At 35.0% G+C, this 14,621-nt stretch overlaps 1 protein-coding gene across 4 annotated transcripts in view; it reads left to right on the top strand.

The window, feature by feature from the left end:
- The window catches only part of MICU3 (mitochondrial calcium uptake family member 3), a gene marked incomplete at its 3' end in the record, with an annotated part of 52,308 nt that extends 40,384 nt beyond the window's left edge, over window positions 1-11,924 (top strand). For all 4 annotated transcript variants that reach the window (XM_081998967.1, XM_081998966.1, XM_081998965.1 and 1 more), the window contains 5 exons: window positions 577-677; window positions 2,651-2,822; window positions 7,805-7,913; window positions 8,894-9,051; window positions 11,856-11,924. In XM_081998967.1, coding sequence (XP_081855093.1) covers window positions 577-677; window positions 2,651-2,822; window positions 7,805-7,913; window positions 8,894-9,051; window positions 11,856-11,924 — 609 coding nt within the window. The remainder of the gene's footprint in view (window positions 1-576; window positions 678-2,650; window positions 2,823-7,804; window positions 7,914-8,893; window positions 9,052-11,855) is intronic.
- Between the last annotated feature and the right edge of the window lie 2,697 nt (window positions 11,925-14,621).

The following is a 14,621-nucleotide window of genomic DNA, read 5'->3' as shown; positions in this document are numbered from 1 at the left end:
TCAAAATTTCTTACAATTCTGTTCTTTTAACTATTTTGGGGCAATAAAATTTAAACTGTAGTCATCTGCTACTTATAGAAAAGAATCATATAAGGTACACTGATGTGAGTGGTTTTGGAATACAATCCCATACTTAGTAATTTTGAAATATAAAATAAGAGTATATGATGTCACTTCCTTTAATTTCTTTGTAGTTGCATAGTAGAAGGGAAAGGAGATAGTGTAGAACGGGAGTTATTTTTATGGTATATCTCAACTGACTAGAACACTTCTTTTCCTTGAGCGTTTCTGGTTTTATTTTTCATGCTTTTTCCCCCTTCATTGCAGCTTCCATTATATTATATTGTTAAGTGTTTTCTACTAAATGCAATTAACAGCCTAACGCTATTTTCTGTGAAAATTGCATGACTAAATTAATTTAATGGAATTTATTGCTAAAGTCTTTTTTAAGACACTGAATATAAAACACAAACTCTTTTAATAGTAAGGTCTATTGTGATGATAGGCATTCTCGGATTATACTTCTGTAACTGATCCAATCATGGCCTTTACCTTTTTTTTATTCTGATATTTAAGCGTGCTGATGATATTTCAAGTTCACTGTCAGATACTACACTGCTTGTACACTTTTTTGGCAAGAAAGGAAAAGCTGAACTGAACTTTGAAGATTTTTATAGGTGAGTCTTCACTTTATTAATTTCTTGTAAAAAATACTTGCATGCTTGTTCTAATTAATGTGTATTATATTACTATACACATAGTTTATGCAGACACGTATATAAAATTTATGTTCCCTTTGTGTGTGTTGTATGTACAAAGAGCAAAATAAAACAATAAGTGAACCAACAATAAAAAGTCCTGTACTAATGCTGCTGCATTTGCAAATTTTGTTAGCACTTGTATGTGTAGTCGGTTTGGAGTGGAGAGGTTATACCCCAACCATGTTCTGATTGGTATGTAGAAATGTTTTTCTTGGTTTTGAATTATTTTTATTTTTTCCCCCTGATTTTCAGTGCTTTTGAAAAAAACTGTACATCTCTGCTCTTAGGGACTTACTTAAATGTAAAGATTTTTCTGAGGATACCATGTATGCACCTTAGAAAAAGCTTCTTCTGGGAAAAAGTGAAAACACAGTAGAAGCTATTGGCTTAATTACTACACAAATTAAAATAGAATTTAAAAATATAGGGAGAGTACCATAATAAGAGAGCCATAAACCTGTATGTTTCTGTGTCATTGAAAGAGATACACAGATAGTGTTTGGTTATTGTTTCCTCAGTAAATACTCCCAACACCTGTTGTCTTTATAGTTATCATTTACCTGTGCATTCTAATCAGTCGGATGTTTCCAAAATATTTTGCCTTAAGATTATATATGTCATGAGAAGTATTCATTATTTCACATAATATAAGAACTGTGTCATCAAGTGATGTGAACTCATGATCTGAGTTCAAAACAAGAACCAGAAAAGAAGGTACTTTTTCAAAAGGCATCTAGTTAAAATGTCTTTCTGTTGCTGTAAGATGTTGTGAATGCTAAAGAGGTCAAAACCTAGTAAACATATTCAGAAAGAGGGATCCATCAAGTTTTATTCAACACTACTTTACCAGCTCAAAAATCATTAAACTATGTATTGGTGAGGGAAATACTACTGTATGTTTACCTTGCACTTATACTTTTGCCTAGACATCCTTTTGATTTGAGCTCCTCATGGTTCTTTAGAAGTCAAGTTATATATTAGGAATGAGTATTGCAGGCAATGTCTATGGGATGGTAACTCTTGGGAACCTGTAACAGGGAAGTGTTACACGTTGTGGTTGACATTCAGATGAACATGAGCTCCCAGTGCAGTACTGGGACCAGAGAGCTGGTATCATCCTTGGTTGTAGAGGACATCAAGCAGACTCATGGAAGTTATGTTTCCTTTTTATATATTGGAGGTGGTTTTGGAATACAATCCCATACTTAATAATTTTGAAATATAAAATAATAGTATATTTTTTATATTTGCTTATAAAGACAGTATCTTTGCATGTAAATATATAAATACATTTTTATATATACTCATATAAATGTAAATATAAAAAACTTTATAGAGGTTTTATACTTTATCCAGTTTTGGTGTCCTGAATATGCTACCTATGTTGTTAAGTTGGGCAGAGTTTATAGAAATATCATAAGAATAGTGAAAAAAAAGTTTCAGTTGAAAGGCTGCAAGAGCTCATCATACTTAGCTTGTTAAAAAGAGAAAGGTAAGGTTTAAGCATAATCTGTAAGTAATTATTTGGGGAATAAATTTTGGGAATTCATTTAGTACCATGATGGAATTTTCAGTCTAGCATATAAAAATAAAGATCAGTGACACACTGAAGAAGAAAATTAAGCAAACATAAACTAGAAATAAATTAGAAATGTAAGTATTAAGTCATTTTAATCCTTATTAAAATACTTCATCATTGAAGTATATGAACTCATAATGTACTGATTAGAAAATATATCAACATAGATAAGGGATTTACTATCAGTACTATGAAAATCAAACTAATTTGTATAATGCTATTTGGCTTTATAGTCTATGATTCTTTTAGGGACTTAAGTAGTAGAAATACAAAGTATTACTATTTCTTCATATTTATGTTTTTACTTTAGATTTATGGATAACCTACAAACTGAGGTTCTAGAGATAGAATTCCTTTCCTACTCTAACGGGATGAACACCATCAGTGAGGAAGACTTTGCCCATATTCTTTTGAGGTATACAAATGTGGAAAATACATCAAGTTACCTGGAAAACATGCGATGCAGGATTCCTGAAGAAAAGGTAATTGATTAGCTGGGACAGCAGTGGGCCACAGCATCCAGTCCCAGTGTCATCAAGGTGTTGGACTGGATGAGATTCTGTCACTGAATTAATTAGCACCAGCATTTTATTCTGAATATAAGCTCTGTGTGTCATGTTTTTCAGATTATTTACTGAACAAAAAGTAGAAAAGCAAATAGTATAGAATTATGTTCCATGGGATATAGCTAGTAATATTTTGAAGTTTAGATAATAAAGCTTTATATTACCTGAAAATTCAGTTTAAACAGCAAAAACGGTAAACCTTGAACAGTCTAGCAGTGAGGCATTAAAACCCACTTTTTTCTTCCTTCTTTTATGCACTGCCACTGGAATAGCACCTGTTCAAAAATGACATTACCACCTTTCATGTAGTTGTTTTATAGTCTTAATAATGGATCACTTGTATATAATTATTGATGGGTATGTGGTTCTTGTTAATGGTTGAAGAGATAGAAAAGATAATCAAAGCAGTAAAGGTCATAAGGAAGATAGTCCTTCATTTGTTTAACAACAGATGTGTTGTCAGAAGTGTATCTGAGAGAAATGTAGTAGCAACTATGAGTTAATGGTAGTAGGATAATGATAGGATAATGTTAAAAGTAGCCTTTCAAATAAGGGATGTTTGGATATACTCCTTCTGTCTGTGTTTACAGAAGGAGATCAGATTAATCTGCCCTAGAAATCTAACTCTTTCAATAGCTATATATTTTGATAGCACTGGCAGCAGAACTTGTGAAAAAAAGTAATAAATTGGTTTGGACAGTTTTTGGGTTTTTTTGTTTGTTTGGTTGTTTTTTTTGAGAAATTACATTGTAATTTCAGTCTACAGAGTAAGTAAGATCAGTCAGCTGACCTGATAGAAACACACCCCAAAAATCAACAGCTTTCTGTTCAAATATCTGGATTATCTGATTCTTCCTGTGGTTGTACAGCAGTTAGATCCACTGAGATAAATATAGCTGGGGATTGGAAAGGGAAAGCAGGGCTGTCCCTTTTGCACTAGATTGGGTGTGAAACAAAGCAGTAAGATTGGGATCAGAGTTCCTGCTTACTGACCCTTTCTGAGTTCCCAGTCTAGCTGCTGAAGCACTCAGTTCTAACTACTCTAAAAGGTCTCTGCAGCTTTCAGTATTCAAAGCCAAGACAGTGCAACAGAAATGGTATAAAGCTGTTTTTGCATGGTTCCCAGATGTTTTTTGTTTAGAGTGAAAATGAGATTTCCATATAGATGGAAATCTGAAAAAAGTCATTTTGGGGCTTGTATAGCAACAATGATACAAGGATCACTTGGGTAACTGAAAAATGACAACAGTCGTAGGTATAGAGAAATACTTCTTTGAATGGCAAAGGTGAAGTTGATTAAGTAAATATAAATATAGACACTTTCTTTTAAACACAAGGAAGTATTCTTTGACATTCATCTCTTAAGTCTTTCAATGCCACTGTTCTGATAGCAAGTCTTCCACAGTAGTTCTGTCTTTTGATCTCTGATGGGACCATCAGCTAAGGAAAACTTCCATGTAGAAAGCTGTGTCACTCAGTTACAGGTTTGCTTATGCTGCATTCTGGGAATATCCTGTCACTTGACCAGTGCCATATATCTGTATATTGTATGCTATACCTCCATTATGTAAAACAAGACATTGACATTTTCCATAGCTCCATATCACTGTCAGTGCTGTTAGTACAGTGGAGAAAGTAAATCCCTGTGACACCTCTTGTGCTGGCCATAGGCTTTTGAGAATGGGACTTTGCCTTTTATTGACATGGAGACATTGTTCATATGCTTGCACTTTTTTACACTTGTAATAACATTATAATTCAAAAATTATAAAATGTACTCTCTATTTTATTACAGTGATATGCTGCAATACTAATACAAACCAGAGGATTCCACTCAGAAGAAAAATTAGTCTAGCCTGTAAAGTAATAGGCAGCTACGCTCACAGTTGGCAATGTTAATCTTTCGTAGCGCTGTATGTAGAAGCCTCTAAAGCAACATGATGATCATTTGGCATACTCTAGTCATGTTAAAATGTTCAGCTGGCATGCTGCCTGCTCACAGGATGTTTTCCTCCTTCTACTAACTAGATGCCAAGCAGTGATTCATTTAAGCTGGCATCTTGAATTACTACAAATATCAGCTCCTAAATAAAGTCTATGCATTTTTAACAGCTTGCTTTGCTGTAGTAAAATATAGTCTGTCCAAATAAATAATGAAGTTAGTTTTCTTTTTCATAGAAAATAGTTTCTAGTAGGAAACTTTTGGGATATCTACACAAAGATAACTTCATAAGTCAAAATGCAAAACATATGGCAAATACAAAATGTTATTACAGTTCCCAGTTGAACAAAACGTGATCCTGGGAGAGAAGAGAGAGAGAGTAGAATGCTGTATGCCCAACTCTCTCGGAGTGTCAGTTTGCCTGCCCTTCTTCCTCTTTTGTGTCCTTTGCCATTTTTCCTTGAGAGGAAATAATCATGTATGATTGCAGATTATTTCAGCAGGAACTGTAGAACTCAATTCTGTGTTTTTCTCATTGCTGAAATGTTGTCGAGTGTGTACAGTTTAGCCATGGACTGCAGGTGTGGCTCCTTTATCTCCCTGCTTCATCTCTAGTGTCAACTCATGGCAGCAGTTTTTGTCACTACTGGAAGCACAGAAGCTGCAGAAAGGCTTGTTTGTAGACCAGTGTACCTATGCAAGGGCTGCTTTCCATCTAGACTGATCATCTCCCCTCTAGTTACATGGAAAAAGCTAGGATTTGTGCAGCAGAATGTTTACAGACGAATTGGTGCAAATTAAGGATTTTTTTAAAATCATTGTGAACCGAAAACTGTCAGCTCAAGACTTTGATGGCCTTTTTCTATTATTGCTATTTTGCCATAGTACCTGAGGGTCCTAGTTGGGGACTGAAGTTTCACCAATCTAGGTGTTTCACAAATATGTGACAAAATTATTCCAGTTGCAGAGAGTTTTCAGTCGAAACTTCTGTTCGATATATTCGGTGTCAAAAGCAACGAAACAAGAAGACAGTATTGGTTAGTATTAGTAAATTAAGCTTTTAAGATAAAAATTTAGAGGAGAATGAGGATGTGGTTCTGCTTGTGTCTATGAGACTGTCCTCCCAGTTGGAAAGGATGAAACAGAGAACAGATACGCTTGTCAAGAAAAGCAGTTTATGATGGATGTGGGTCAAGTAACGAATCAAACAGTTTATAAAACTTAGCTAGAGCTTAGGTAGGATCACTTAGCCAGTGGTTCACATCTCAAGTGGCTGGAGGCATATTAAAGTCTTGTCTTTTAACAGTATTTTGTTGCTTTCCACATTTACCACAGGACTGGCTTGCTGTCTCACACGGGTTTATGCCCAACCTCTGCCGTTTTCTTCTCTGCCAGAAACCTACTTCAGTATGTTATCTGTGTTCCACCCTAATGTAATGACTACTTATATCTTTGAGGAGAGACATAGGTCAAGATTGTAGTTTGAACAGAAAGGCTTACAGGTCTTTTGATTATCTTCAGGTTTATTTTTCGAGAGAAGTTAAACTGGATAAAAGAATAAAACCAGACAGAAGACTACCCAGGAATGACAGTTAAAGGAGGCGAGGGTTTGATGAAGAATGCTGTCCCATGTTAAGAATGGCTGACGGACCATGGAGCATGAGATATAGGCAGTGGTCCTGGTCTAATTCAAAGTCTCTGTTTAAGGTCTCTTTCAGAATTGATTTAGAGATAGTTTTTCAGGTCTTTGGATTTGTAGCTAAGGAAAGCAGAACAAATATCATAAGGAAAGAAGAAGTGTGTACTGTACTGCGTCCAGCTCTGGAGCCCTCGGCACAGGAATAACATGGACCTGTTGGAGAGGGTCCAGAGGAGGGCCACAAAAATAATCAGAGAGATGGAACACCTCTGCTATGAAAGTCTGAGAGAGCTGGGAGGAGCCTGGAGGAGAGAAAGCTCTGGGAAGACCTTATTGCAGCCTTCCAGTACTTAAAGGGGGCTTATAAGAAAGATGGGGACAGACTTTTTAGCAGGGCCTGTAGCGATAGGACAAGGGGTAATGCTTTTAAAATAAAAAGAGGGCAGATTTTTTAGATAGAAGGAAGAAATTTTTCCCAATGAGGGTGGTGAGACCCTGGCCCAGGTTGCCCAGAGAGGTGATAGATGCCCCCTCCCTGGAAACATTCCAGGTCAGGTTGGATGGGGCTCTGAGCAACCTGATCTAGTTGAAGACGTCCCTGCTTATTGCAGGGGGGTTGGACTAGATGACCTTTAAAGGTCCCTTCCAACCCAAACTATTCTATGATTCTAAAAAAATAAGCTCTTCTAACAACAGCACTTTCAGACAAACTTTCACAGAAGACATTCTGAAGTCTGGTCAAAATGGAAAAGATTTTTAAAAAAAGCTGGACAAACCCTGCAATACTTGATACTTGGAGTATCAGATGAAGAGACCTAGGTGTCCAAAACCGGAAATGTAAAAACTTCACCTTAAAGTACAGAGCTTAAGTTAGATCATAACATAGATTTATGAATTCATTCAGTGTATTTATGTGAGCACACACGCTTACATATTTATAATAGTGGCTTGCAGGCTTTCAGTAGTTTTCAATATTCCAATATTCATCCAAACCTAGACTCTTATGGTCAGCATTAACTGCTGTATCGTAATAATCCTGGAATTCTTAAAGATTGCCTTAAGCAATAGATGAATATTTTTGACTGCTTTTTGGGTGAAAATTGCTATTCGTTGCAGTGGCAAAGAGGAAAGATATCTTGCATTCCTGAGGAAACTCCAATTCTTTACTGTATTGACTTTCAGTACAAATCTGTTTTTTTCAATGGGTGTAGTATCTACTCTTAGATGAAGTAGACATACGTAACTGCAAAGTTTATTTATTCAGTTGTCATCACTACTACTAATTCTTATGGTGCATATGGTTCTTTTATTTTTTAGGGTATCACATTTGATGAGTTTAGATCATTTTTCCAATTCTTGAACAACCTAGAAGACTTTACAATTGCAATGCAAATGTATAATTTTGCAAGTCGTTCCATAGGTCAAGGTAAGTACTTCTATTTCTGTAAAAATCTGTCAACAAATACACAGAACTGTTGACAAAAATACAAAAAAGTTATATAATTCCTAGTTTGTAGTTTTAATGTCTCAGGTAAAAGGCTAGAAAGGCTAGGACTCCAGCTTTGAGGGGAGAAGGCTCCGTCATATTGTAAGAGATACAATAAAGTTTTACAAAATCATGTAAGTGGTGGATAAGCTAAATGCAGAATAGTTTGTCACCAATTCCTACAATACAAGAGTTAAGAGGCGCCTGATGACATCAAGCAAGCAAGATCAGTTTAAAGCAACAAAAGCATTTCTTTACACAGTGGGTGTCCGAAATCTGGCCTTATACAAAGGCTGTAGAAGGAAATAAGTGTCAGAAGGCCCAAAGAGGGATTAGACAGATTTTTTAACAAATCACTAAGTGGGTGCTGAAGGAACTAGGCAGGTGTGTACTGACTAAAATCCTTAATACAACAGTTGAGATCCTTGGGGAGTGCGAGGTGAAGAACATGTGAAGTGCTCAAACATGTGCTGTCCTTAACTAACATCTTCATGGGTCTGACACAGTAACACCAGCATAGTTCTGCCTCATGTGGCCCTACCAAAGGAGTATACTGTTTTTGCTGTGCTCTATTTCTCAGGTTCTGTTTTCTGTCAGTTAAGTAGATTCCATCAGTGTACATGTCACATAGGTTTAATTATAATACAATTTTCTAATTTTGTTATTACACATAGTATAGTATATGGACTGCTATCTTTTGTGTAAAATAATTGATACCAATTAAGCAATATCATTTTATATTGGTTGAGAATTACTTGGTTTAGAACTGTGAAATTCAATCCTAATTTTCACATTTTCCTATTTTTTGAGTGTTTAAATGTGAAAACTCAAGTTGAAAGTTTACTTGTATTTCATGATATGTTGTCCACAAAGTAGGATTAATGTATTTTATTTTTTCTGCTGATGTTCTCTTAATGCAGATGAATTCAAGCGTGCTGTGTATGTAGCCACAGGTGTGAAGCTTTCACCACATTTGGTGAACACAGTGTTCAAGATTTTTGATGTTGACAAAGACGACCAGTTGAGTTATAAAGAATTTATCGGCATTATGAAAGACAGACTCAATCGAGGGTTTAGGGTAAGAATTCTAATTTTTATAGTTATCTTAGTTGACTTTACTACTTACCACTACTTACTTTAGCACCTGTAGCATCAGTAGGTTGCAAACCAACAGTGCGTGTGTTTAAAGACATATCCTGGAGCAGTCTGTAAGATAAATTCCTTCTTAAATTCTTGAAATTTTTTTTTTTTGTTAGAAAGCAATACATAAAGAACATAGTGTACCTTTATAGTACAGAAACCAAATTGGAGATGAGAAATCTTCTGCATGCTGTCATTTGTTTTGTATTGTATGATTAATAGATTGGCATTAAGAATTTTAACAAGGGTAGCAATTTTGTCTGGGTTGTTTGCAGGGAAAAGAGTTTGTCTCTCTGACTCAGGCAGTTTAGTTAAAGGTCAACCACTGGCTTTTTGAAGATGTTATTTAAAATACCAAATGTTGATAATGACTGTTGGAAAGAGTTGCAGCAGAAGATAGTTTTAATTTTCAAATAAAGGATTAGTAAAGTGGTGCTGAACAATGCTATATTCTAGTTCAAAGTTGCTTTGAATAATTTAACCCTGTATCTAATATATTAAATTACAAGAAGCTAGAGGGCAGGAAATTACTTGCAGAAAATTTTCATAAGGAACAAGCTTGTAAATCGTGCTTTGCCTTTTAGGTGAATGTACAGGCCTTGCTGCCCTCTTCAGGTTCTGTGTAGTAAAGGGGAATTTTATAGTATCGGAAAAATTTTTACTTAAGAGTATGATCAATAAAAGTCATGGTTTTTTCTTCAGATGACAGGTGTTAACATTTGTAACTAAATGTAAAATGGTGTTCTTACTGACAACCTAATCCCTTAGACATAAATCTTAAACTGTATTATGGTTCCTAAATTCACATTTCAGTATGTTATTTCTGTAATGTAATTTTAGTCATTTTAGTTAGCTTCCTAAATATAATTTTAGAACTTTCTGTGGTGTTGAGTCTAACGGTTTACTTGTTATTTTTTTAATATTATGATCAGATGTAAAACGTGGATTAACAACCACTGCCTTTGTAACAAACTTATTTCTTTGTTGGTCCTCAATTCCTTTTATTATGCTGTGGGAATGATGATTGTTTCATAACCATTTCAAGATGTTCAGCTCTATGTTTTAATCGTTTACTAATTGTAAGTGTGCAGTGTATGTTAATTTAACCAGAAAACAGTCTGCTTACTTAAGTAATTCTTGTAAATGTATTACATGTTTCTATTTGCATGACAGAAATCACGTATAATCCTCAAGAATCTATATCATTCAGCACTATTCAGTTTTATGCATGTATCTTTCTTTTGCCTAGGCCACTATAAAATATTCGAGTGGACTGTAGAAGAACTATAAAGAATATCCAAGGATGTTCAGAAGAATAGCACCATCTTTCATAAATGAGATATCTAATTTTAATTAGATATATCTCCTGGATTGCATAGGAGATGATCATGATTTGGTCCTATAATTCAGTTATGTTCAGACATGCCTACATGCAGGCTTGTTAGATTATTCAGAAAAATGCATTCTCTTCACAGATCAGTAGTATTCCAAGACAATTACAGTACCAAATTTAGGAATTACAATTTCCAGTAAGTTTTCATAAGTGTCACACAAACACAGTTTTTTCAAGAGTGGATAGTAGTAAAAACTCTGCAAAATTTTGTCTTTTCATTTTAATAAACACCCCCCACTCACCTCAATCTTGGTTTAGAATGAAAAGAAGAAAACATGTAAGAACCTTTTGCCCGGAACAAATTGGCAGAAAGTGTCATTAATTGCTTCCTATTGTTTGTACATTAAAAGTTACACAGTATTTAGTGTGGCCAGAACAAGTAAAAGTTTACCTTCTTGCTCCTACAATGTGGAGGGCTCAAATGTTGTCTTGTGCTAAATCAAAACTAACAAATCACTAACCTTTTCTTTGTTAATAACTGTGTTTCAAATCCATATTAAGATTTGGTCAGTTCCATTATACAGATAAAAGAACATTATAGCTTCTGCTTAGGCAGTGTTGTGTACCAACATGGAAATTTTTGCTGTGAGAAATTTGAACCTATTTATAAAGTGTGTATGTCTGATTTTAATGTTAAATGTCCTAGAATTAATGTCTGCCATTTTGTAGTTATATAGTCTGACTAAAGCAAACGTATTTAAGAGCAAAGAGTTACACAAGTCCAGTGAAACTGGAATTCTGGAAGGTCAGTCAGTACCTACCAGCTTTGCCCTATTTAAAAGCTTAGCCATAAATTTATAAACTTGAGAAAGGTCAGGTACTACTTCTTACAGGAACATAATAAATATTCATTTTAACATACATTTTAGATACGTTTTTGGAAATGTAAACGTCTTAAAGAGTAAATCAAATGAAATTTCTCTCTGGAATATAGTTTTATAATCAAACCTTTTTTGTTTTAGTAGTTTGAAACAAACTTGTATATTAAGCTGCCATCAAGTGGTCAGTCAGAGTATTACCATAAACTTATTAAAATGTGCAGACATGAAAAGTTTTATTTTTGCTTGCTGTTTGATTTAAAATAGTTATTTCCTTTCTTTTTTTTTTAATTTAAACATATACAAGAAGATTCCCTTTTCTTTATAAATTCCTTTTTTAAACTGAAAGATTTGGAACTTAATGACTAAATGATAAACATTTTACCTAGCACATACTATACTGTACCTTCTAGCTATTTGTCACTTAAAGCCATTTTTTTGTCTTTTCATGATACTGTTGTCTTACGCTTACACCTGGCTGCCTTCACATGTTGTCTGCATCTGTGCACTTCTCCATCTTCTGCTCCACAGGGCTACAAACCTATACAGAGGTATACTACTTTCAAATCCTGCGTGAGGAAGGAACTCTATAGCAGATAAATGACGGTATGTGTTAGCTGCCCAGTCTGAGTGTGCTGGCATGCTTGCAGGAATGGCTGAATGTTAAACTGTCACTGTTTTGTTTCCTGTTCCAAAATTCAGGAATAGGTTATCAGACTGTAAGCAATGTAGTAGCTCAAAGTGTCATGTTGTGTTTTTGACTGAAGCAACAGAATTTTGTTCTGGAGTTGGCAATGACTGACGCGCGCTCACTGTTTTGTAAGCCAGCTGCGATTTTGTACTATGTTTGAAATAAGGAAAAGTATTCTTTCATAGTTTCTGTTGCTGTTTTCTGTCTGTCCTGTGACCACTTTTCAAGTAATTTCTCAGGTACATATAGCTAATAAGTATTTATGAGTGAAGATTGTAGAAGCAGATTTTTCTTCCCGAGAGACTGTTAGTAACTTGATTCTACTTTGATTTATACAGATACACTTTTGAAAATTATAATGTGGTTTTGTCTCTATTAATGCTGTACCAGCAATTTTCAAAAATCTGCAGTGTGCCCACACATGACCACCATGGCTGTTTCTGCATATCCACTACATGAATATTCATTCTCACAATTAGATTGTACTGTGGGTTTCGGTGTAAAGGCTGGGGTGTGCATATTCTGTAGCCATATTGTGAAAGTATGTCACACGGTGGACACAGCAGAAATGTGTTAGTAGACATTTCTTTTCTTAAATAAAGGAAGAGTTTGTTCCTTTGCAATTTAAGGTTTTGGTGCCAGCCCATTTTTCATGCCTATATTTATAGACTTTGCAGTAGTTGCTACAAAGGCTGTTGACAGCCTGTTAACAAAAGACAAGAGTTCTGTTTGATGTGCTTATGGTATTCTCTTGTAAAATTTAGCATGCATAGGCTTATTTCTTTATTATTTTGATTATTAATATTTTTAATTATACTTCCTCTTTATGAGTATATCCTACATACTGAAGCATTGTACTAATATGTGAGGAACAGAAAAGGAAATTTGTTCTTAACAAAGCATCTGGTTTCTCCACCTGATTAATGGGAAGTGTAAATAACTAATAGTTAAACCAACATTTTAGTAATTCAACTCAGCAGTCATATAAGAAGAAATTAATGGCTTTAGATTAATTTTATGTAATTTCATCGCTTTGAAACTTTTGGCTCTTCCTTTCCCTTGTCTTTTTAAAAATCACTCTTCTATGAGTAGTCTTTTTGTCCCCACTAATTCTGCCACAGCCTACATTGTAATCGCACATCAAGTGTTGTTTAAACTATAAACTTTTCAAGATAGGGAATGGTTTTTACAGGAAAGCTAGCAAAATGTTACACAGTCATGATGCTTTCCTAATAACTTCAGTGAAGGGTATGTGTCCAACTGGAGCAAAATGCAGTGTGACACAAAAGAATCCAATGTTTAATAATCAAGGCAAATACAATTAGCTTGGTGACAAAAAGAGAGACTGTGATAAAAGCATCAAGTTTATATACCTGGACACCTTGACAGAGATCTGAACTCAGGCAATAAATTAATACATGCACCTGTTGAGATGGGGTAAACTGGGAAAAAAGAACACAGTAGAATACATATAGAGGGAGATTTTTGTTCATTCTGTGTAATTCTCGAGGAAAAAAAAAATCAAAGTTGAGTAATGATATGTCTCCACTACACACTGGGGGACAGTACAGAGAAACCAGGTTAGCTCTCAGTGCACTGACCTGGCTACAGGTAGCCTCACTGACATAGTGTGGAGGTTGCTGGTTATTTACCCTGCTCTTCTTCCCACCTGGAGCTCCTGGATGCTCTAACAGGAATGCTTCTGGTACCGAAGTTTGCTTGTGTAGGACTGTATCAGGTATCTGTTACCTGTGCTCTGAAGAATGCACTGTAAACCTCATATAGATAAAAATCCTTCCCTGCAGACCCATTAGTCAACTACTTAACCTTCAGTTGAGCAACTGCTCCTTGTCTCTTGTGATGAATCACAGTGACATATCCTGTTGTTAGCTATTCTGAGTTCCTTTTTGTGCAAAGCGTTACGTTACTTAGAATATTTTTTCAGATTTATTGTAGACATTTATTAAAGTTTATTGCAAGTGTCAGTTAATGGAAATGGAAACTTTAGCCAAAATATATATGAAGTGATTTGGAGTTAGTTGCTACGGAGGAGAACAGAACTAATTCTGTCTTTGCCATACAGTGTGGAGTGAAGATTTACATAACTCCAAAAATAATTGTTTTCTATTTAGTTTGAAAATTGAAAAGATAATAGAGAATCATTGGAGATATGAAATTGAACAATTTCAAGTGGGTAATTAAATTTCAGTCTGATGTACAAAGAGACACGTAAATGTATGCGAAATACAAAAATCTGCTGCAATTACATCCCAAAGGTAGATGCAATACAATAACTCTTAATTTTACTTTGTTCCAAATATAAATATACAGATCCTTGTCTGTGCTTTGATATGCTTTCTGTGATAACCGTAGAACTCTGATGAAAGATTAAGATACTTGGCATATGTGCCACAGATTATACTGTGAATCTGCACCCTGAAAAGGGATAAACAGCACCTTGTGCTGTACATTACGCCTCTCTAAATTGCACGTAACGCAATTTACTTCACAGCATAAAGAATGTTATACCTTTATAATAAATAATGAAAATCTCTCCTTGGGGAACAACTGTGCAAGCTCTGTGTGGTCCAAAGAGTTGGCAGTGT

Source organism: Phaethon aethereus, assembly GCF_964289735.1.
Source record: "Phaethon aethereus genome assembly, chromosome: 4".
NCBI lineage: Eukaryota > Metazoa > Chordata > Aves > Phaethontiformes > Phaethontidae > Phaethon > Phaethon aethereus.
Note: the sequence above shows the minus strand (reverse complement) of the source record. Positions and strands in the feature narration are given on the sequence as shown.